General features: G+C 36.1%; 1 protein-coding gene across 1 annotated transcript; it reads right to left on the bottom strand.

Moving 5' to 3' along the window:
• Window positions 1-10,923: 10,923 nt before the first annotated feature.
• LOC100367733 (metal cation symporter ZIP14-like) lies at window positions 10,924-22,284 on the bottom strand. Its single transcript, XM_078011473.2, has 12 exons — window positions 22,048-22,284; window positions 21,529-21,813; window positions 19,550-19,760; window positions 19,067-19,224; window positions 18,772-18,931; window positions 17,131-17,300; window positions 16,476-16,616; window positions 15,891-16,013; window positions 15,490-15,571; window positions 13,666-13,818; window positions 11,483-11,670; window positions 10,924-11,125 (listed from the first exon to the last, which is right to left on the bottom strand). The coding sequence occupies exons 1-12, from the start codon at window positions 22,282-22,284 to the stop codon at window positions 10,997-10,999; spliced, it is 2,037 nt and encodes a 678-aa protein (XP_077867599.2). The 3' UTR covers window positions 10,924-10,996.
• Between the last annotated feature and the right edge of the window lie 1,597 nt (window positions 22,285-23,881).

Genomic DNA, 23,881 nt, shown 5'->3' with positions numbered 1-23,881 from the left:
AGATATCCGATCTGATCTCAGTGCTGAACAACTCCCCTATATATACCCACACTGTCTATAAATAGACCATTACATCAGCATACATAATGAGTCTGGAACTTACTACAAATTTCTAGAATGTTCCATTACCTTCTATTGCCTATTCAACCAGTTTCTAGAACATTCCCAGTCACACAGAAGTGGTAAACAAGTCGTATGCGACATACATGTGTCACCGTAACGCCATAATTTACAGCGTGTCGTAATTGTGCGTATTGTACGGGGGTATTTTCATCCTATCATATAAAGAAATGCGAATTCCTAATATGGAATGAATACGCGCGTAAGCGCCCTCTAATATTAAAAACAAACATGGCTGCCGTCAGGATTTGACCGGACTCCACACAAAGAAGTTTGCTGATTCTGTTCTTTTTGGATTTCGCCATTCCCATGATGTATCCTTGAAAGGAAACGATGTATAATAATAAGGTTATTATGAGTATATCTCGTAATAGTATACCTCGCCGCTGTACTGCCTTCGTGCATACTTTGAGGTATACTCCTAATAACCTTATATTATGAACAGATTTATGTCTATAGCATACCCGTGAATGTGTTACCCGTGTTACTAAAATAAATGACAGCCGAAAGACGAGTGAGTGACGTGGAATAACAGCATTGCAGCGTGTGCACGTTGGTGTTCATTGGAAGTTGAAACTCAAATACAATAATTAAATATAATAACAAAATAATGTCCAGTCACTGTCATTAAAATGAGATTCTAGCTTTAATTTTTATCTTATTTTCTATATGTGTTTTATTTCTATTTTCAAGTTTTTTTTTTATTTGCTAGTCCTTTTGCAGGGTTTTGGTAATCGCAAATGTATATAAGATAGCTAATATATATTTAATAAAACAATAACACACCATTCCAAAATGAAAAATAGTAAAAATATAGTAAAAATAAAAATAATACAAGCTGTACAATACACTACATATTAGTGTTACCTTATGTGTGTTTATATATGACTCAAGAACATGCAACCAAAACAACAGATATTAAATTGAAAAAAATGCACCACTAATACACACTAAAATTCCAATAAATAATATTAATGGTAGGAAAAGAAATTCCATGCTACAAATTTTGACTCTCCTGATTTTGATTTGTTATCATGTTACTCCTTGTTTGAATGGTTTTATTTGACTAATTTTTTCATTGTAACACATTTTTAAAAGCTAACAAATACATAGTATTCCAACAGTCACAATTGAGGTTAATTGATTTACATTCGTAGGTGCGGTAGAACATCTGGAATCACTGAAGAAATCTGGTGCAGCAGAAATAAAGATATCTTCAGAAGAAATTGATGGGATCGAGACAGACACAGCTTACGATCGTGGACATTTTTGCTTTATAAAGATGATGGTTCCGACATTGGCCTTGGCAAATATTTAGTAATTCTGAAGAAGGTGGATGGAAAATATCGTGCCTATCTCGATATTGATAACAGTAACAATTGAATACAATAATAAAACTGCTCTGTGTTAGTTTCAGTTTTTGATTGCCACACAGTCCTTTGTTTGAATCGGCTAACATATTATGTCATCTACGAAGACTATAACACTAAAACACAGAATAATTCGTATCGGCGCTACCATGTCACCAAGCAAGACCAAACATTGCCCAGATAAAAAAACGGTCACTGGTAGCATAGTGGTAGTTGGATCATAATCATGTTCGGTAGCCCCAAGGTAAAATCCTACCTCAGACTGAACACCGAAAAGGGTCGATCCCCTACCCTGGGTGGGTGTGCCACAGACTCAATGGAAAGGCCAATTCAACTGACCGAGATTCATTCACTAACGAATGCGACTTTGGGGGAACCTTGGTTAAGGTCCGTAGGTTCTTGTGTTCGACCGAGCCTGTCGTGTAGTCCTAAAAATGAACATAACTTCTGTGGCAAAAATGCACTATGTGTCAGCTCAAGTACTTGCAATTTGCAAATACAAAAACAAAGTCAGGAGAGACAACAGTTATATACAATGTCCTGAACAAAAACATGAAAATAATAAACGGACGGTATTCAGTTCAATACAATCAGCATTTTTGGTGGAACTGCAAACATTTTATGTAAATATTTATTGTTCTAAATTGCTGTGTTGGTTCTTTAGTATCCGTGATTTTTTCACAAGAAGCATTGCTTCCCACGGTTTATGATTATCTCGTCGTTGTAAATACCCTTTTGAGTGATACTTGACCAGTTGCTTCAAGATCAAAGCTGGACTTACCCTTGTTTTTTTAATTGTATGTCTGTGGTTGCCTTGCAACAGTCGAATTATCGGTATAATTGTTCCCAAATAATAGCACAATGTTGATAGATACATGCTACAAAATTTCACAATTAATTTAAAAATGACGAGCATTAGACTTTAATTTATATTTTCATTTATCGGTTTCAATCATTGCGATTAAAAGAATACAGGAATATAATACTCAATGCCGACTAAAATATGTTTGAACAATTGAATTTTGTGGGTCAAGATAAAAGTCAAATACACAATTTTGCAAGAATTTCCTATTTTTTTTGTTTTGCACCAACACTATTTTCAAATTTATATTCCACATTATCGTTCTAAAACTACAGGATAACACTATAATATTCATAAAAAATACATTTGCTCCTTTTGCGATTTGGTTTTTGGTCCATCTTCGACTAAAAATGTATGTGTTTGGTTTCTATCTTTCAGCATTTATCAATTTCACAGAAACTTACAATGACAATATAGCGAGGTATTGAGATGGCTGCTGCTTAATTAGAAACGACTGATAAAAACGCACACATTGGTACTATATAACTCTTTCCACAGTTTCCACAGCATCGCATTCAAACTATAGCATAACTTTTTCAAATACATGATCGACGAAAAATAGTTGGTCGATTTATTGATTTTAAATTCATTTCTAAAATGGAAACCCTTTGGAATTTCTTCAAATGAAAATCTAATAACTCGACATAACTGCTTTCAGTATATATCACCATTACTCTCATTCCAATATTCGACAGGAATGATATTTACAGATATACAGTACTATACATGAGAACCATGACTTTCAATGGATAAATTGGTCCTTAAAAATTAATGTGAAGATCAACATTTAAATAAGAGATTTTGATAGAATGTTCACATTGTTCGTGTCAAAAAAGCCTCCTGCAATTTCCACGGTATCACGTTTAATCTATAGCATATTCTTGTTAGATAACCCTCCACAGAATATTATTGACCAACTTTGGTTTATTTTCAAAATGGCTATCCTTTGAATGCTGGAATCTCCATATTGGCGTTTAGACCATTGTGTGCGTGATCCACTGATATCTCAGGAAAGTAGTTTACTCGTCCATAGCCTTTTGCGTTTTAGCGTGAATTGTTACCGTCGCTTGCTTTAATTTCACTTGATACATATATGCTATGGAATTATTTTCAGTAATGAATAATTTAGAGTTGAATCTATGCACATTATTTACCGAATATTTACATGTTGGCCGATTTTTGGATTTCTCAATAACGACATGCAATTAAACTTGGTATTGGTATGTATGTGCATTGAAAAACAACTAGAGAATGCTAACCACAAATGTACTCTATTTGTTTTAATATCTCTAGATTTTTTTCTGTTAGTATCACAATACTGTTGGTCAGATTGCATTCACATGTTTTCATCCCAGAGAGCAGAGCTATGTGAATCCTACATTTTTAATCAACACACAGGAGTCATTTCTGAACTTACTTTGAATGTAATATGTTTTTAAAATAATCTTGTACAATACGTGTATGTAAGCTGGGTAGTTTTTCTCACTCACCAAACAACCTACGCTTGTGTATGTATTTGATTTCAGTGCACTCCCGCACCTATTGCATGTATCTAGTGGAGAATCTCAGACGAAACCATACTGAGCATATACACGTCTGTTGAACAGCACTGTACAGGGACAGATTTGATGGGAGAACGAGGATGGAAATATGTGCTCGGAGAACATTCTGACGTCAAATTTGTCAAGACATTTGCGATTCGGCAGAACTTATAACTTGTACCCATGGGGGTGCAGTCGCAGCTAAATTTCTGCGATATACCATTTTCCAGACAGTGAATCACATCTAGTGTTGAAATTAATATAAAATATTAAGAATAATATTACAAGCAGTGAACATCAAGTGATGCTTTAATTATTGAAGCAATACAGTGCACTGACCTTGAGCCGCAGCCCAATTTCTGTGATATGCCATTTCCCAGGCAGTTAATCACATCTAGTGTTGAAATTAAAATAAAATATTAAGAATGATATTACAAGCAGTGAAAATCAAATGATGCTTTCATTAATGAAGCAATACAGTGCATTCACCTCAAAACATATTGTGGCAGGACTTATAACTTGTACCCAGGGCGTGCAGTCTAGCAGTAGCTCAATTTCTGCAATATATCATTTCCCAGGCAGTGAATCACATCTAGTGTTGATATTAAAATAAAATATTAAGATTAATTCATAAATATTACAAGCAGTGAACATCAATTGATGCTTTTATCAATGAAGCAATACAGTGCACTGCCCACAAAACATATTGCGGCAGGCAGGACTTATTGGCTATTTTTGTCCCATACTTTTGTAGGAAAGTACAGACTATAAATGGGACTGTTTAGTCCCCGTACGGACGAAATTTGGATTCCGTCCATGCGTCAGTGTGTCCGTCCAGAGCCATTTCTCGGACACCCTTTGACTGACCTCGTTCAAACTTGGCATACAGACATTGTATCATGACCTACACTTGCACGCTAATTTTCGTTATGATTCGATTGAATATGGCTGATTGGCAGCCATTTTGCCTTCAAATTTGCTAAATTCTGATATTTAAACGTGTCCATGAAATTTTTTCAAATTTATCGAAATGGTGGCTATCTTTATTAATATCTAAAAATTGCAGGCTGTAACGTGTCAGGAACTGTTTCTCGAAGCTGGACAGAGTGATTTCAATCAAATTTTGTATGGTGATCATGCATATTGAGTTATGGGTGCATGTCCTTTGTTTTCGAGATTCAAGTGATGCTTTCCTTAATGAAGCAATACAGTGCACTGACCTCAAAACGTATTGCGGCAGGAATTATAACTTCTACCCAGGGGGCGTGCAGTCAAGCCGCAGCTAAATATTTCTTTGATATACCTTTTCCCAGGCAGTGAATCACATCTAGTGTTGAAATTTCTAAATATTGAGCTATAGGTGCACGTCATTTTTTTTCGAGATTCGGTCCGAGATGGCCGACTGGCAGCCATTTAGTTTTTTTTTTCGTTTTTGTCCTGATCCCTCCAAAAGATATGGCCTGCTTCAGTTCAAAGTTTGTACATAGGTACTATACTTCAAGATAACACAACACCATGTTTTGTTAGATCTGATCAAATTTGTCGAAATGGCGGCCATTTTGTTTAATATCTTAAAATCGTGTCTGGAACTGTTTCTCAGGGCTGAATAAGGCGATTTCAATCACACTTTGTATGATGATCATGTATATTGGGTTACACGAGCACGTCATATTTTTTTCAAAATTTGACCTAAATGGCCGACTGGTGGCCATTTTTTCCCCCTTTTTTGTGCCGATTCTTCTGAAAGATATGGCCTGATTCAGTTAAAAGTTGAATAGGACACCTTACATATTAGGTTACAGTGCAAGCCATGTTTCTTTTGGAGATACGTGAACAACAATACACGACTGGCTGCATTTTCTGTTTATGCTATTTCCTTTGTAAGATATAGTCCAATTCAGTTTCCACATAGGTAGTATACTGACAGTAACACATTCTATAATCTGTTTTAAGTGGCATTTCTACATGTCGCTTGTACTGAACATTTACATCGACTACAGCTAATACTGTATGGGGACTATGCATTATCAATGCTTGTTTGTATTTTGTGATGAAAAGAGGGAACTGGTGGTACAAAGGTTAACCATTATTCCTCACTCTTCATGATGTTTATTATAAAACATATTTCATACCAAGGATTTATATGAGTATGGTTTGCGAGGGTGTGTTGTGTGATGAAGACCTCGCTCACACGGGAGAAGTCGTACGAATTGCGAGATGGTCACAAAATCGCAAGAGTTACCTTCATATCTAGAAATCCTCATGGAAATTATTGAGTCTGTGAAAGAACTGATGCATGTCCATGCCAAATCATTTTTCTAGTGTCCTTGTCTATTTACAAAGCGTAAAAAATTGTGCGTTTTTATATCACGGGGTGGATTTCTAGTGAAGCCAGAAGTTGTTGTTGGCAAGGTCGGAGTACCAGAGCTCATGACAGAATCCAGTTTCGGAAACAAAAAGATGGAGAAGTTATCAATGAAAAGATGGCACACACAGGAGATGATGGACGGGTATATATAAAAGCCTAACGCCATTATCTATGTCTTATGCATTATGTGTAACTAGATGTATCCTGTTGGACGTAAGGTTCATCTAGTGATAACAGGACGTAAATATGAAATGCAGTATTGAGAACATGTTGAGCTTGTGCTCTGAGAACATTCGTAAAGCTTTATTGGTGTCTTGGGAGCATTATGTGACATATTTATTGGCATGGGAAATATATGACATTCACCCTTGTTTCAAATAACTGTGAAAAGAAGCAAATCTGAATAAAATTCAGATGTATAATGAGATGTTAAGCCAAAAAGATTGTCAACATGCTGACACGTTGCAAACATTGCACTTTCAACATTTAATAAATATTTCAATAAATTGTACATAATCCTGACAAATATTTCATATAATAGTCTAAAGATCTCAATGAATCTATACAAATTATCTCAGAGTGCAACTTCAATGAAATGTACACTATGTACAATGAACACATTGCCATATGTACTCTGTTAGAAGCACATGGCCTTATATAAATGTTAAAAGGAAAATATAAATGTATCAATACGAGTTTGGAATTACGTTCTTATAATCCCACCAAAATACAAATGTGTTTGTCTCGCATAAACCTCTATTGGAGATGTACTTCTAAAGGAACAAATATAGAAGTAACATGAGCAAAAAACCGAGAATATATTCTAGCATAAAATACGTAATTGTGACCCTATCGTTATGAGGTTATTCATATCGCCAATCTCAAAAAAATAGGAAACCAGAAGAATACTGCAATATGATTATTATTGTAGGCATAAATTACATATTTGTTGCAAAATAAAAATAAAATAGTTGCCCAGTCTCGGTGGCTGTGATATTCGAGTTACACTTTCTAAATGTTTGTCAACATCGTGGAATGGACCTTCGTCGTGTCCATGTGTACCGTACATAAACACTGAACAGCTGGACACGAATGTAACCAGGTAATTGCTAGCAAACATCGCAACATGCCAGGGTACGCCAATTGTTTTGAGTTGTTGGAGTTGCAATAAACACGTGTCTTTGGATGGTTGCACATAAAAACGTCTGAAGAGACAACAGTGTCATTCAATGTCTAGAACTGTCGCCAGGCACAAAATCATAATTAAAAAAAACTTGTATCATACTGTCATTAGTAAAGCTATTTGAGTAAACAATCGTAATGGTAATGACGTCTGTAAATGTAATAACAATACCCTAGATGGTGAGACTCTCTATTATCTGTGGATCCTATGTCAGTGACTTGTCGGTTACGATGCTTTCTATGACTCAAAAACTAAAAAGCCACAAGCCAAATCCTTGTACTGTGAATATAACCGTTGTGTTTATTTTTAAAATGTGTTCAGCATATTCCAGAAATGGGATATCAACGGCGGTACTTACATTGTTTTGGTACCGAATTGAACCATTCAGTAGTCTATTTTTACTGAAATTTTAGGTCATATAGCGACCCAAAAAAGGGAATCACTAACAGTCATCTGATTGGATACATATTTAGAGATGTGACGTGCGTATCGTCGTTGTTTGTTTTTTTAAATAAAGACCAACCCCCTGGCTGGGGCCAGGACCTGTACTCACGTGTGAGGGCTGGCCATGAGGCCACTGACAGAGATATAATGCAAAACTGAATGCCTGTCATTCTGATTGGGCGATAGAGTGTTTATGAATATGCAATATACTACTGGTTTTCAACACACAGTATTTTCAAATACTGTTGTCAACTGTAATCGGTAAAATATTATTTTGCTCCGGGTATTTGGGATTCAATGGAAAAGCATGAGAAAATATAATTACGCTTGCCCGTGAACCTGAAAGTTTTGTCGATCCTTAAAACGGAAGCAGACTTACAACGCTAATCCGAGTTTGGATATTTTTTTAAATCAACGACCGGATGAATGAAAAATACAATGTTCTCCCAGCGGAGATAGATAAAAAGCTGCGAAGTCTCACCAATTCTTTGGCTAAGCTTTTTACAAGGGATATCTACATGATGGTCCCATGTTCATCTACAGTATTACAATATTTTCTTCATTAAAAATCTTCACCACCTGTCCATTATTTAGCCTTTGACGGGATGCAACAAGCATAGATTTTGTTTTAGATGTGTTGATTGACATGTATTAACCCAACGCAAAATTGGCCAAACAACATCATTATACGCATTGTCACTACACTGATACTTGATCGAGACGATAACAGCGTTTGATCTCAGTCTACACATGGAACTGTCCCCAGGGAATGATGGTAGATAATTTAATAATAATGGTCCTAAAATTTAACCATGTGTTACACCATGTCAAATATTGACAGCATAGGACAGTTCACTCATCAATTACACAACATGCTTTCATGGCAGATAAATACGAATTAAACCATTTTATGGAAACTAGAAAAAAACACACTGAATAATCCCATCGTCCATATTGCTAAGTAATACATCACATAGTTTATGGCAAGAATGGAATTTCCGAAAACCTGACTGAAACAACGAAATTGGATGAAAATTGCATAGGTCATGAGATCCAATCTTTGTGTAATGGAAATACTTTAGCATGCTTAAATATGTCCGGAAAAATACCTGAGGAAATACTGGATTTGAATAAATAAGCAATACTTTCACAAATGAAAACGACAGAAGTCTAGGTGATGTGTTGTCAAGACCAACTGACTTAGAACTGGAGAGTGGAAACAGTTGATCCTAACGAACTGATATGTGACTGGTGGTATAACAAATGGTATTTGTCAATTTGGGTTCAATAATTTTCCGCAAATTCGTAAAATATGTAGCCCCTCCCCCTGAAACACAGGGTTGTCACATGTCAGCAACATATGCAAAATGTATATTAAAATTAATAACAATTTCTTTGAGGTTATTGCTAACTGAAACATGAACGTTGAAAGAGTTAGGTTTACCACCACTGATCAATTCGTTAAGGTATTTCACATGGCGACACTGTTGGATTTATTGATTTTTCTTCACGGCCTTGATTACTAGTAAATTAACTACCAAATTAAGTTGCCTCCATGTTGGTTTAAAACAGTAACATCTCCTAAAATGCGTAAGTCTTCGAAGATTGTCTCTTTCTCTAATTTCAAGTAGAAAGCTCGTATTCAGCCAACTAGGTTGTCGTAATTTTTTACACGTCCACAAACAACGTGGGCATGCGAATCACAAATATATTGTTAAAAATAGAATGCAATGTCTCAGAGGCCAAATTAGTATAGAAATATTGTGTACTGAAAATAGAGGAGTGTTCAGAAAGTCAACCAAAAATAAAGACTCAACGAACACTTCAAAATTTCTATAGCTAATAGAAACATGTTTGTTGGACTGAGGAAAAGAGCGGTGTTCATTACGAACCACGACAATAGGGTTATGGTCAGACATTTCCAAATAATGAATGACAGCCAAATTAACATTATCATTATAATTTACATAAACATGATCCAGACATTTACCGGAGGAAGGCCTCGTAACACCATTTATAATTTTAAAAAAGCCTAAATCAACTAAGAAATTAAACAAGTTGTGTGAACAATTAGATAGAACATCATACTCAAAATCTACAAAAAAATAATGTCTTTGCCTTCTAGGTAAGTTCTTTCAATGTCATGAGCTAACAGCACATTTCCGTTATGAGCAGTACTTGGTGGTCTATAAACGCCACCAAGTAAAATAGACGTACAACTGGATGGAGTTAATTCAATCCACATAATTTCAAGAAAATGGTCCTCCAGGTCAAATCTAGGACTGAAAACAGTCAGAGTTGACGGAGGCCACAACATTTGACGAGTTGATGAAGGCCACATATTGCACAATTCACTCCATACCACCTGCGGCTCATGCATAGATACCCTGAACCAGACTACGACAGTGATTTATTACTTAATTAACATAATTTAATATATAACCTCATTATCAGATGACACGTACACGAAATCATCACTATATATAGCTCTAGCAGATCTTGAACTTGTGATTTGGCGACATTCTTCTATTGATGTCCCACTTTCTTTGGACATGCGCTAGAAAATAACATCATCAGTACCCACAATGCATTTCTGGCATCAAGTGATTGTATGATTGGATAACATATTGAATTATTCACACCTATACTAAATATTCATAATTGGAGTCATATAGGGCATATATCTATCGGAGTTGTTCATTTGAGGATAATATTTTCAACCCTTTATTTTCGCGAAATATTTTTGTCATTTTCGGCGAAAAATAATTATTCTATTGATTAATTATTATATCAATTATATTGACTTTTTTCTTGATAACCACTAACAATAGATAAATATGTATGTATCTTAGGTGGAATTACATTAGCTGTAAATTGTATTATAGGGTAAGTATCAACACTTGGCCTCATGGCTGTGCTACCATTAGGAAGTAAACAGTGTTGGCATAATTAAAATATTAAATGGAAATATATCTTTAACAACCTTGATCAAAATTCTTTCTCGATTACCACAATATTCTTATAGGACAGCGGACTTCTTTCAACAATCAAAACGTATTTATATTTATTTGATTCAAGCTTAAATTGTGAGTTTCAAATTTCAAACATCTAGGCGTGTTCAAAATAAGCCAATAGAAAGATGATAGTAAATCCTGTTAGTATTCCAATATTTTGCCATAAAAACACCAACCAGTTATCCCTCCGAGTTGAACTCCGACATTGCGTCAATTGTGGTGTCTGAAGAGAAAGAAAAGATTGGTGTCATCTACTGTAAGAACAGAACAGATGGAAATCATCATGAGCATATTGATATAATAACTTACAGATATACAGAGAACATGCTATGTAAATTAGCAAGTTATTGTGCATATATATAATATAATATAATAATTAATTAATAATATAATGTTATGATTATTCTGAACAAACATTCACCATGTACAAAATTTTTATACGTTCAGGTAAACCGTTGTAAACTGAACTCACAAATTAGCTAATTAAGGTACACAAGCAAATATCAAATTCTCACAACACACAATAGATTCGCCACATTTAAGGTTAATAATAAAATTTGTTGTCACAATGATTACTTACCATATCAGCCAATGATATGTACAGAAACATACCAGCAGTGATTGCAAGTATCCACTCACTGACGCCGTCTATACTACCAATACCTAGACCAAGGTATAAACCAAGAAACGCAAAGCTTGCAGAAATTGCATTCCAAAATAAAGCTCGCTTATAACCCATACCAGTTGACACTAAAATGGCATAATCACCTAGTAAAATAAATGAATAACAATGGCATTGTGAAAGGCATTTACAATGTTGTTTTCTTGTAAATGAAAATGTCATACTAATGTTAAGTTTTAACACATCCAGTCTAATATATACACGGAAATGTGAAATTATATAATATTGTTTAGTTTTTACATTTATAATCTAATATGTGTAAAGATTGCTTGCGTCAATGTGTGACTAATCTATTCTGTGTCACAGCGTTCTAAGCCACAAACAGAATATTTTCTGTGTTAATCCAGTGAAAAAATGACTACAAACAGGTCATACATCACACATTATGGTGTATTTTATGTGTACAGGAAGTGCTAGGATCTATAGTTTCACTGGATTAAGGTAGCGACACTATTATTTGTGTTGAAAATTACGATTTTCACATTTATTTATTAATTAATGAAATGCACTATAAACTTTCATCTGATAAAGTCAACGTAACCTAGAATGTCATGTAAGTTGGTTAAAATGTAGATTTTCTGAAGGGAATCAAGGCAGCTTCAGTAGTGTTTTCCAAAATCAACAACACAGGTTTAATCTGTGTGCCTATAAGTTTCAAATATTAAGACAAAGCAATGTTAGGATGTGTTATCAGTAGCTATCTGAAACACAATGAGTGTTTCCAAACATTTGAGTGGTTTGTCTCCGTCCCTGTTTATTTCACAGATTAGTCATTTACATATGAATGTGTCAGACACAAGGTCACACAGCCATTGAAAAAAAAAATCATTGATTTTGGTGTTTGCATCTTCCGATTTTATCGAATTATAGCTATCCCATTCCTTTATTTTTTGGGGTTTCCAATAGTCTTACACATTTGGATGTCCCTGCACATGTTAAAACAGACCTTGATGGGAAAATAAATTTATTGTGCAGATAAACAAGCTTGAAAATCTTTGCTGTTACTTCATGGACGTTTTCTATGAGTTTATGTTTTTCAAAATACTAGGTCTTTAACAAAAAATAACGTATACTTATTGTCGTCGGATTAACACCAAATTTGCACAGCTTTAAGGTGACAACGAGAGGAACTTGAATGTGTCCAGACAAACTATTTCATCGATTATTTACAAGTGTATTGTGGTTTGAGTTGGGGGCAATGCGACTAAAACAGAAATAGAAAATGTTGACACTACTTTTCAAAACGCTTTGCTTGAATAAAACTGACCAGACACATTTAATTTACCAGTCTATTGAACAACTAGGAAAAGTGAGAAAACAACTTCTTATCACCAGCATAAATGCGTAATTATTTTTTTTACAAAAACAGTAATTTTTCACTCTTGATCAAGTAACGCACCGTAGAATGCAGATACGGGCATGGCAAACACACCTTTGAAAAGCTTGAAGTCTGGCGATTCCAAAAAATATATACTTTCCTGGGTCTATTTGTAGTCATTTGGTCACAATTAGAAGATGAAAACAAGTATGCAAATAATAGTCTCGCTACCTTAAGTGAATGTGTGTTGATTATTTATAGCATCAAGTCAGTATACTGCATCTCCTACATACTCTTGCATGTACTTTGTCAAAGTATAACATACGCCATACGATGATGGCATGATAAGATTGGTTATATTCCAGGTGTAAATTCCATTATAGTGGTATCTGGCTTCTCTTATTTGGGTTTGTTTCACACACAATAATCAGTGAGTGGTGAATCAGTTCAAACGTGAACAGCGGGTACATGAATAGTTCACAGAGCTCGCACTGCACCAGGATCAGATCATTTCTCAAAACATCACTTCCAGAGATCACCAATTTCCATCTTTTAATGCCATTTGATTTTTCATTTCGAGTCATTTGTATTTATTTTCGAGTCCCCTGCGTTTTTTGCTTTTTTATTTCTTTGTTTTTATTATGAATTAATTTGTTTTTATCGACGATTTCTTGGTTGGTATTTAATTTTTTACTTGTTTTACCACAATTCGACAGAACATGAACGATGGCATTGTTTCCCATGAATAAAATGTTCATCTTACCAAATTCGTGCGGCAGTTCATGACATAACACAGCTATACTGGTAGACACCCCCGTTGAAACATCAATACAAAATGCTGCACCAATTGCCAGACCATCGGCGAAGTTATGCAAACCATCGCCTATTATCACCATGACAGCCAAACTGTTCAAATCTATGAATGAGATACACAGTCTTAGACCTTAGACGTAAATGAGATCTCGTTGAGAGTGAAATCCATTCTCTCCCTTCGTATCGTTAACTATTAGGCTATAGTAAACCCATGACAGTCGGAACAGTAGACGCAATTAAGGTCGCGAATGGAACACTATTTGAGGGACAAAAACAAGTCTCGCGGATCTCTCGCTCACAACGCGATCTCGGTGGCCATTTTTGTCTAAAGGCCCGGTCACACCGACCGAACTTTGTTGGAGCATTCCTGGAGCGGTGAACAAATTTTATCACCGCTCGTTACCGTTCACCGCCGTTTAACAGAAGTTGGCCACCGTTAAGGCAACGCCGTATACGCTCGGTCACCGCTGATGGTCCCTCCTACAGCTCCGAAAGTTTTGAGCTGCACAAAATATTGCGAGCAGTGAGGAGCGGGCAATTTTCCGCTCCGGCAAAGTTCACCACCGCTCTAACAACGCCCAGTCAAGTTTGGCTCCGCTAGACGCAAGTTCGTGGACGATTGGGTCCGCTAGGCCAACGCAGAAATCGTGAACGCTTTTCCTGGGCGGTATGCCGTTAAACCATGCGCCGCTCTATCAACGATCGCGTCACCGCTAAACCAACGCTCGCTATCGTTAAACCTAAAGCAACGCCGGCTTCAGCGGTGCACCTCTAGGGCAACGCCCGTGTTTTCGATTTTTTCCCATTTTGTGAGTGGTGACGAGCGTCGTCTAAATTCCGCCCCCTCTCCCTACCGTTGAAGAAACGCTCCAACAAAGTTTGGTCGGTGTGACCGGGCCTTAAGGTCTACCAATGGGAACGATGTAAATATAGTATTAGCGTATATTTTATATTTAAATAAAACACTCCAAAAAAATTAACCGTTTTTGACACTGTGAAATTCATTCGTTTTCATGTACATACAGTATTTTTACAAAGTAAAATTATATTTATTAAAGTTATTCTTCATGAACGAGCTACATATTTTGCTTTTTTCATTTAGCGAATAAAATGCACAAATATCTACAATATATCAAATTCTATAAATATTTTTTAATATTCACGATAAATATGAATGTTAACATTGGTATATACATTTTCAAAAGAATTTCACAATGTCGAAAACGGAAAGCTTTTATCGTATAATCAGGTTTATTCAGTCTTAAATCGAATATAATCAAAAATTCAAACGCTGTTTGTCACTGGACGCCACTGTTCTTAAAGGGCGGCTGTCGTCATACAGCGTCTTGTTTGACAAAGCGAAATACACAACGCGTGTAAAATACATTGTGTGCGTGAAATTCGGGCTCACGCTGCGCTGCGACCACCGCCTTTTAACTATTTATTAAAAGGCTATGTCCTCAAAAGCTGGTTTCCACAACGACTCAGGAAGATGCTTCCATTTTACTATTCATTATAATAATTGTTTGTTCCCAACGTGCCTGACACAAGTTAGTTAAACTTATTTTAAAACAAATAACAGAGAAAACTTTAGGAGACGAGGAGGGGCATTATTTTTTTCTATCTTTCAGAGAAATAAATGAGAGACAAAAAACAACCTATGCAACGAAAGCCGCGTGTGTCATAACCATATACAATTAAAATGGCACTCCAACCATCGAATATAAAACGATCTGTCACAAATTTAATGCTCCATTAAAAACAAATTACTTACACTGCCACCATTTTTTCTTTGTTTTTGAATCCTCGCAATGTTCTTCAATAATTTCCAGTGTTTTCTCATCAGAAAGTCCAGACTAAAAGTGCAATATGTAGTGTAATATGTAGTTAATATGTCATCTGGAGATTGCACCTTCAAATATGCGGCTGATCTGCACTGGCTCGGAAGATGAATTCTGATTGGCTAAAAAAACAAAAAAACTGAATGCACGTTCATTGTCAGTATTGTTATGCAAATTCAAACTAGCTAATCATTTACAACCTTCCGAGCCAGTGCAGATTAGCCCCAAATATGGCATTTGTTGATTGAATGAACACAGCAATCATAAGAAACACTAACGTTCATGCAACTCGTTCCTATTACAATGAAAGGTGGATATAAATAAACGTGAGTACCACAAGTTCAGCGTTAGATTCAGATTTCGTCACAAGATTCTTCACTTGAATGGAGGTATCTTCCTTATTTCCCTGCTCGAGGCTAGGTACATGCTGGTGACTGTGCCCATGCCCATCACCACTCTAGAATACAAACATAACAATTATTACAATTGCTAATTAGCTCAATTCATCGTAATTACTTAAAATATAATCATAACGTCACAAAGTCGTCGCGCAGCTCGCATTGAAATTGCGCGTGAATATTAAGTATTTTCATATAGGTTGACCAGGCCAATGTCTTGGTGTTTTATTTAAGTCAAATTTGTCTTTTAATGATTGTATTAATAATATTGTAAATGAGTTTATTAGAGCACTTGGTTATCCTAAATGTTATATCACAATATATCCGTTGTGTATATGTAAGAATTGAATGTTTTAAATGACCCCGTAAAGCGGCTTTGCCATTTGAAATAAATAAATAAATAAATAAATAAATAAATAAATAAATAAATAAATAAATAAATAAATAAATAAATAAATAAATAAATAAATAAATAAATAAATAAATGCTTCGTGACGGTGGTGACAAAAATATACACTTACCGCGCCAATGTGTATAGCTATGAGGCCCATGAATCGCTCTAATAGAAAAAAACAATAAATAGATCCCCAGACAACCGTCATCTTCCAAAGATAGTCGAGATCGTGGCTGTGACCGTCATCCCCATGTCCCATTCCCGTCGCCTACAATGTACGATAAAACAAAGAATTGTATGTCGGTCCAAATTGCCAAGCAATGTTAGGATGTGTTATCAAATAATACAAATAATATACCACGAAATTCTCACTTGACGCCTCCCTTTCTCCCCCGACAGGAATTGATTATGTATGACCTATCCATATATTGTAACATCCTGAATACGGTATAATGTACTATGAGGTTATTACGAGGATACCGATAAATATGCACGAGGCCGATGCGACGGCGTACTGTCTGAGTGCATACTATGCGGTATCCTCGTAATAACCTTATTATTATACATCTTTTCCTCCAAATGATACTACCAGGGAATGCCGAAATCCGAAAAGTTTGCAACAAAATTAGCGAACTTCTTTGTTTGGAGTCTGATCAAACCCTGGTGGCAGCCACGTCTGTTTGTATTATTAGATTACGCACGTGATCATTCATTACAACACGCTGTAACTTATGGCGTTACGGTGACAGATGTATAATGATAGAAATTACTGAAGTACTTACGTGTGGAATCAGATGCAATAACGCATCAGCAGTCATGGTACTCACGGATAGTGCTATCAAAGTTTGCATTAACTTATTATAAAATGTCTTGCCTACAACTGGTATTGTTAATATTCCTAACAAGGAACACAAACAAATGACGAGGACTGCTATCGTGCCATAAAGAAACACTGTAAAGTAAAGTGAAATTCGTATGTTATAAATGTATCCACTGTCATCGTATGTTGCGCCCTCTATCAACAACTTTATTACTTCGCCCGGGACATCATCAACAGAAAATTGGAGTAATTAAAATAAATTATTTACATTGTGACAACTATCGTTGTTCTAATTGAAACCGACAAAAAAGAATCGTCGAGATAGCCATGTTTCGTGAACTTGATGTAAACGCATAACCGATAATGTGTAATTTAAGTAATGTCCCCAGAATCTTGTAGATTGGCTATTAAGGTAGCGTAGTTTCGTCCACGAATTCCCCCCGTTCTCGTGGCTTCCGAGTGCTAAGCGATGTAAACTGGACATGGTGTTAAGATTTTTTATTGTAATCTGTCATAGCAGCTCTGAATAATTTCCACACTTCCACTGAACTGCTACTATTATGATGTCTCGCTGTCTTATTTTAAGGCAATGTTTAATAAATTGTGCCTGGATTGTGTGGGTTGATTTAATTTGAAACCTGATTTATATATTGTATCTAGTATACCAGTACTCCAAGATATGCTACGCATCAACAGTGTTAAATAAGTATGGCATATCAATTTCAAATATTTCGTTGCACATTTAATCTTCCGCTGATGCTTTATTATTATTATCCAGGGATTTTATTGCATTTTTGATTTCACTTTTTGTTATTGGTCTGTCCAACTCCTCATCCTTTTATTTATTTGTTTTCTTGAACTCTTTCCTTATATGAAGAAATTACTACGAATTTACGGATCGTTTAGGTATTGTTTTTTTTTTCTTGTATTTGAATTTGAGTCCAGCAGTCTTGGTCAAACCAGATTTTCTTCCTGTTTACTTTAGTGTTCATTTTTACTTTAAGAATAATTTCAAGTTGTTACTTGCCAGTGATATTATCACGAATGACGAAACATCGTCGACAGCTTTTTCTGAATCCATCTCATTGTATTTACCCAAAATAAACTTATTGATATTTGTGCTTTCAGTCATTTTCAACGTAAATTTAATTTCTACCATCCCAAATATATTTTGGTGCAGAGGAGCCAAGGTGTTGTATTTGTCTTCACCTACTTGTCTATTTATATATATGTTCAGTGACACACATAGAAAGAGATAACTGTATGTAGTTGTTTTCGGTCTAACAATCAGGCCATGTACGAATAAACGTACATGGCTGAAGAAAATGATGAAAACGTATACTCCTTTATATTTGTTGCATGTCAGTGTGTATTCATCATCGAGGCACAGTGTCCACAGTACGGAACATATTTAAGTTATCGAAGTTCTAGTTCTACTCCTCGACTAGTCCCGTTCAATTTCGCGGTGTGTGCAGACTATAATTTCAGATACTTCTCCATTATTAAATTACCGTTATTCTCACTACTATTAAATACCATCACGTTGCATATACGTTACATATCTTATAGCATGGAAACATAAATAATCGTTTAGTGTACTTACTCTCAGCCGAGGCGGAGTCGATTGGTTCAGATTCTGGATGGCATACACCACTGAGTATTTGCTGTAGCAATGAAGGACTCATCTCAAAAAACTCGTCTTCGTTTGCACCAATCGTGTGATTAACACTGAACATACCGAATAGTTCACTCGCACTGTAACACTGTGAAATTATTCTGTGATTTAGATGTGTGCAACTCTCATATTTGAATAGTTTTGACGATAATTATATATCTATAAACACACATTTTGTCACGTTGAAAAAAAACTATAATAGAATAAAAGGATAAAAACTGACCCCGTGAGATGTTTTGTATGCCACGCCGCCTTCTTCCTCCATGGTATTGTACGAATCTTGGAGTTTCAAGTCACGTCTCTGTCTGTAAATCGATACGCTGTGGCTGTGCAATTCCTCTTCTTCTCCGATACCAAGATCCACCATCATATGTTCCAACGCTGAAAGCGAACATCATGAATATGTATGATCTGGACCACTTGTGAATCGAGTCGGAATAATGTTAGAAGAATATCAATGTACCCACGGATAGCGACATAGACATACAAGTATAAAACTCAAATAGTAAAATTAAACGACGAGACACTATTATATAATAATGAAATGTTGCAGTTGGTAAATTACAGAGAGAATTGCTGCAACACCTATAAAAACGAAAGCAAATTGAGTGCGTTCCAGGCCATAATTGGCGGTGTGTCACAATTCGAATCTGGGTCAAGAAGTCATTTGGCGAAGGGGGGGGGGGGGGGCTCAAGTATCACTTACAATGCAGGGATATGTAACCATCTTCTCCATAGAATTTAAATATTTCCCACAAAAAGGAATCAGTATCTATCTTTGATGGTTCGCCAATGCAGTAACCAAACACTAGATACGACACGGTGATTGTCGACAGTTCTGCTAATTCGTAGGCATCCGCCCCGATGCTGTGATTGGCCATTGTGGATTCACTGTAGGCGCTCTTTGCTGTAAAACACTGTACATAAAACAAACTTAGCATACTGCCCTGGCTACGTGTGAATCAAAGACAGGAAGTATCCCCATATTGTGATGTATGAATCAGTTGTTAGTCCTTAGACTAAGCAGATTAAGCCCGCTACACACAATCCGACTCCACACACCCGAGCATCCATTTGAATATACACAACGTCTGCGCCCGGTTGCGTTCAGACGACTTTAGCGAATGTGTCAACCACAGTCAGCTAGCGCACACGTGATAATAAAATAAATGTGATAATTACTATATGGGGGCCGCCATCTTGAATACGGCATAAAACTAAATAAGAGAAAAGTTGTGAAACGCGTTTTTCAGATTCCTACAAATCAGAACAAAAATACCACTCTTTCACAGAAATACGATTAGTTGGGGTAATATTAAGCCAACCGATAACAACATTCGGTTGAAATCTTCTTTTTTTAATGGAAAATGGAAACACCTAATTATACGAAGAACATAGAACACTTTCCGGGGTATTTGAAACCGAAATTGTCATCTAACTCTAAGACCGTCGCTGATTGGCTGCTGAGCTCGAATGACAATTTTTTGTTTCACAACATGTCTCTTATTTAGTTTTATGCAGCAATTCAAGATGGCGGCCCCCATATAGTAAATATCGCATTTATTTTATTATCACGTGTGCGCCAGCTAACTGTGGTGTCAACATACACTGCTACGACTAAACACAACTGATTTGGATTGAAACTGTTCGCTCTCTATACTTTCTCCCAGCATGCAATATGCAAAATGGGGTTTGCTTGAGACCACTTAATGTTTTCTGAATATCATTGCAAATGAGGCGAGAAGTATGATTTAATTTTTAAATAACCTGTGAGGTTTGTAATAATCGCCTGATACAATATACATGTATACTGTTCGCTGTTATTATAATTCGTAATTGATACCTTCAATAAAAGTTTAATCAATTAAAAATGGTAAAAATATCTATATAATTTTGTAAATAATTCTTTCTTTCCGCATCGGGGTTGTGGTGGACCACGAACTCCGTCTACACAGCACGATATCATGTAATCTGAGTATATGTAGTACTCAGGTATCAATCTTATCTAGCCATATAGCAACCATGTTTGGTTTTCTAATACAATGAATGGTATTAAGTCAATAACAGTTACTTTGTGTGTTTTATAGCATGTTCATGTAGATGAACTGAACAAATCACGTATCGCTTTAGGTTACAATATAATTGCCCGATTGTCTCCGATACTTTGATTTCCTATGACCATGAACATAAATAATATTTTTATTGCTTAGACATTAGTTTTGTCTGGGATAAGATGCATATACATTGTAGATAAACTATTGTAGTTGAAAGACGCAGAACTGCGATGGTAAATTACATAAAAAGAAACAGTTTAAAAATCTTTTTTTTTTTGTCCGTTCTGACTTCCACTATATTGATTAAGTCACTTGTTAACTATGGCATACATGAAATACTCAGTAAACATCATCACATCCATGACTCAATATTATTCAACACGTTAATCTTTAAATCAAAACAAATCTGAGTCCATCTCGACTAAAAACAGTGCATTTATAGTTGTAGACCAACGTACGCGTGTCAGGTCGGGCAGTGTACGACAGATTTTATACCTGCATTTAGGTTTAATATGTAACTGTAGCTGATACACACGGTACCAGTGCGTGATTTTTTATCTGAGGTGACACGTATGTACGGCTCAAAGTTCATGCAAAATGGCTTGAGTGTAATTTTATATATTAAAGTTACCTTAGCATAGTTCGTCGCTACATACGTAGCGTTAATGTCTTCAATCACATGCTGAAATTCGTTATACGTGTGTCTGTTGGGGTCGCTGTCGCTGTCGTATCGCAGCAGTGACTGTGAGAAATAATCGTAGTCTTTTGCACTCGGATCTAATATGGTTTTGCACACGGTTCCTAAATCTGTGACATAGTACAATAGTACTACGCTTGCCTGGTGGAATTGCGGTACGTTTAAACCATATTTCATATCAGCATTAACGATGGTGAATAAACCCTCAACAGGAAGGCACTGATATGAAAGAAAATAATAACAACGATAACTAAAACATCATCGTATCTTGTGAACAAAATGGCCGCCGCATTTTAGGCTTGCAGTAATGAAAAATTTCGAAGCTGTTAACGGTCTCAAATTACATCTTATATTGAGCACTATTGTTTTAAGACGTTCCACTAAATATCACTCATCTGCAATTTAAAGTATTTTTTTCTATGTACAAACTTTTACAGTTATTGAATGTGTTACCTCTTGACATGACGTATTCGTGTTGGTAAAATCAATGGTATCACATTGCATTCTGTTCCATAATATTCGTATAATATGCTCAGTCTCGGTGGCTGTGATATTCGCCTTGCCTTCGGGTTTTACACTTTCTAAATATTCGTCAACATCGTGGAATGGGTCTTCGTCGTGTCCATGTGTACCGTACATAAACACTAAATAGCATGAAACGAATGCAACTAAATGGCTGCTGGCAAACATCACGAACGACTCCGATGGAAACAGAACAGGACAACTTGCTAGAATTGTTGCAGCCTCACAAAACACGTGTCCTTTGAAGGTAGCCTATTATAGGACAGTGGATATTGCGATTCGTTCCCTGGCAACCAACAGTATCGCATGATGGTGCCATAAACGAAATTACTTCATTATTCGTATTGATCTCAGATCAATCACAAAATAACTCGGGGGAAATCCTTACCATAATACAGAGTGACATAAACGGAGAAGCATATCTTCACGCATGCTTGACCAGTGAGCCAGAATCAACAAGGTACAAGTAACCTGTAGAATGCTGTGTAGGTAATATTTTATATTGATTTTTGTTGCATCTGCAGCAATTAGTTTCCAAACAATGAGAAATCTATAGGATTGGATATACTTCTCAGCTGGCTTAACATGCATAGTTCAAGCCTGCCTAACCAGTGATTATACCAGGATTTAGTTACAGCACCTAGACGGTCTGTGGTTACAGCTCCATGTTCCGAGTAATCGCAAAAAATTGACATTACAATAGAAAATAAAAGACTGGCACTCCCGTGTAATTAACAGCAAGTAAAAATTCCTGGGATTGAAACATAGATTGTGAAGTCACTGATGTAGGCAATGAATAACTCCAAGTTGGCATAAAAGACGAGGTAGTTTATTTAATCAGTACTGAACTAGAGGCTGAAATCCGCTCCGCTAGGATTGCCCTTATAATCACTTTTGTTGGCGATTCGCTCCGCTAGAATTGCCCTTATAATCACTCGTGTCGTTGTGTGTGATTTCCAGTGTTTTCACGTATTATTTCTTCTGTGATTTTTTTGGCTTGGCCGATTTCGCTCAAACATGACAGGTAGGTCACACCTTCACCCTAGTTATTAGGAACAATCCGAAAAAAATTTTTGTCCCACCGTTGCCATAGTAACAGCCAAAAAACTGATTTGTGGATAGCTTCGCGCCAAATGTATCTCCTCCTACAAATTTAGGAGTAAACACTTCAGACATAGCTCATTCTACTCAGCTTGAGTGTGGGTACAGATTTACTATTTGAATTTTTGATATTTTTTTTCATTACCGAGAAATCTGACCCCAAAGTTGGGGTAACTTTTCACAAACAACGGCTTTTAACTCCTCTGTGATTTTTTCGGCTTACCGAGAAAATTTACGCCCAACGTTGGGGTAACTTTTAACCAGCAATGGCTTTTAATTGCTCTGAGATTTTGGTTTGGCTAATTTTGTTCATATTTGACAGGCAGGTCGTACCGTCACTAATTGGAAAAAACAGTCTCGGTCCACTGCTATCATGGCAACAGCCAAAAACTTTCGTCATAAACCAACGCTAGCTTCAATGTTCATGTCTTACCATAGCAATAGCGGGAAACATATTGCTTGTTTTTTGAGCGGAGCGGATCTCCAACCAACCTACCGGCTTGTTTTCATTGGCAACCGAACTATTTTTATTTTGTTAACAAATTTTCGTCTGCTATTTTTATCCAGTTCAAATCGTTCAGCAACATTTTTGGCATATTAGGTGTACATCACATGGAATACTATGATTGAGAGAACTTGATGTATGTTGACTGAGTTTTATAAA

This window comes from Saccoglossus kowalevskii, chromosome 6 (assembly GCF_978046115.1).
Source record: "Saccoglossus kowalevskii chromosome 6, keSacKowa6.1, whole genome shotgun sequence".
Classification (NCBI taxonomy): domain Eukaryota; kingdom Metazoa; phylum Hemichordata; class Enteropneusta; family Harrimaniidae; genus Saccoglossus; species Saccoglossus kowalevskii.
The sequence above is the reverse complement of the archived record's forward strand: the minus strand, read 5'-3'. Positions and strand labels throughout refer to the sequence as shown.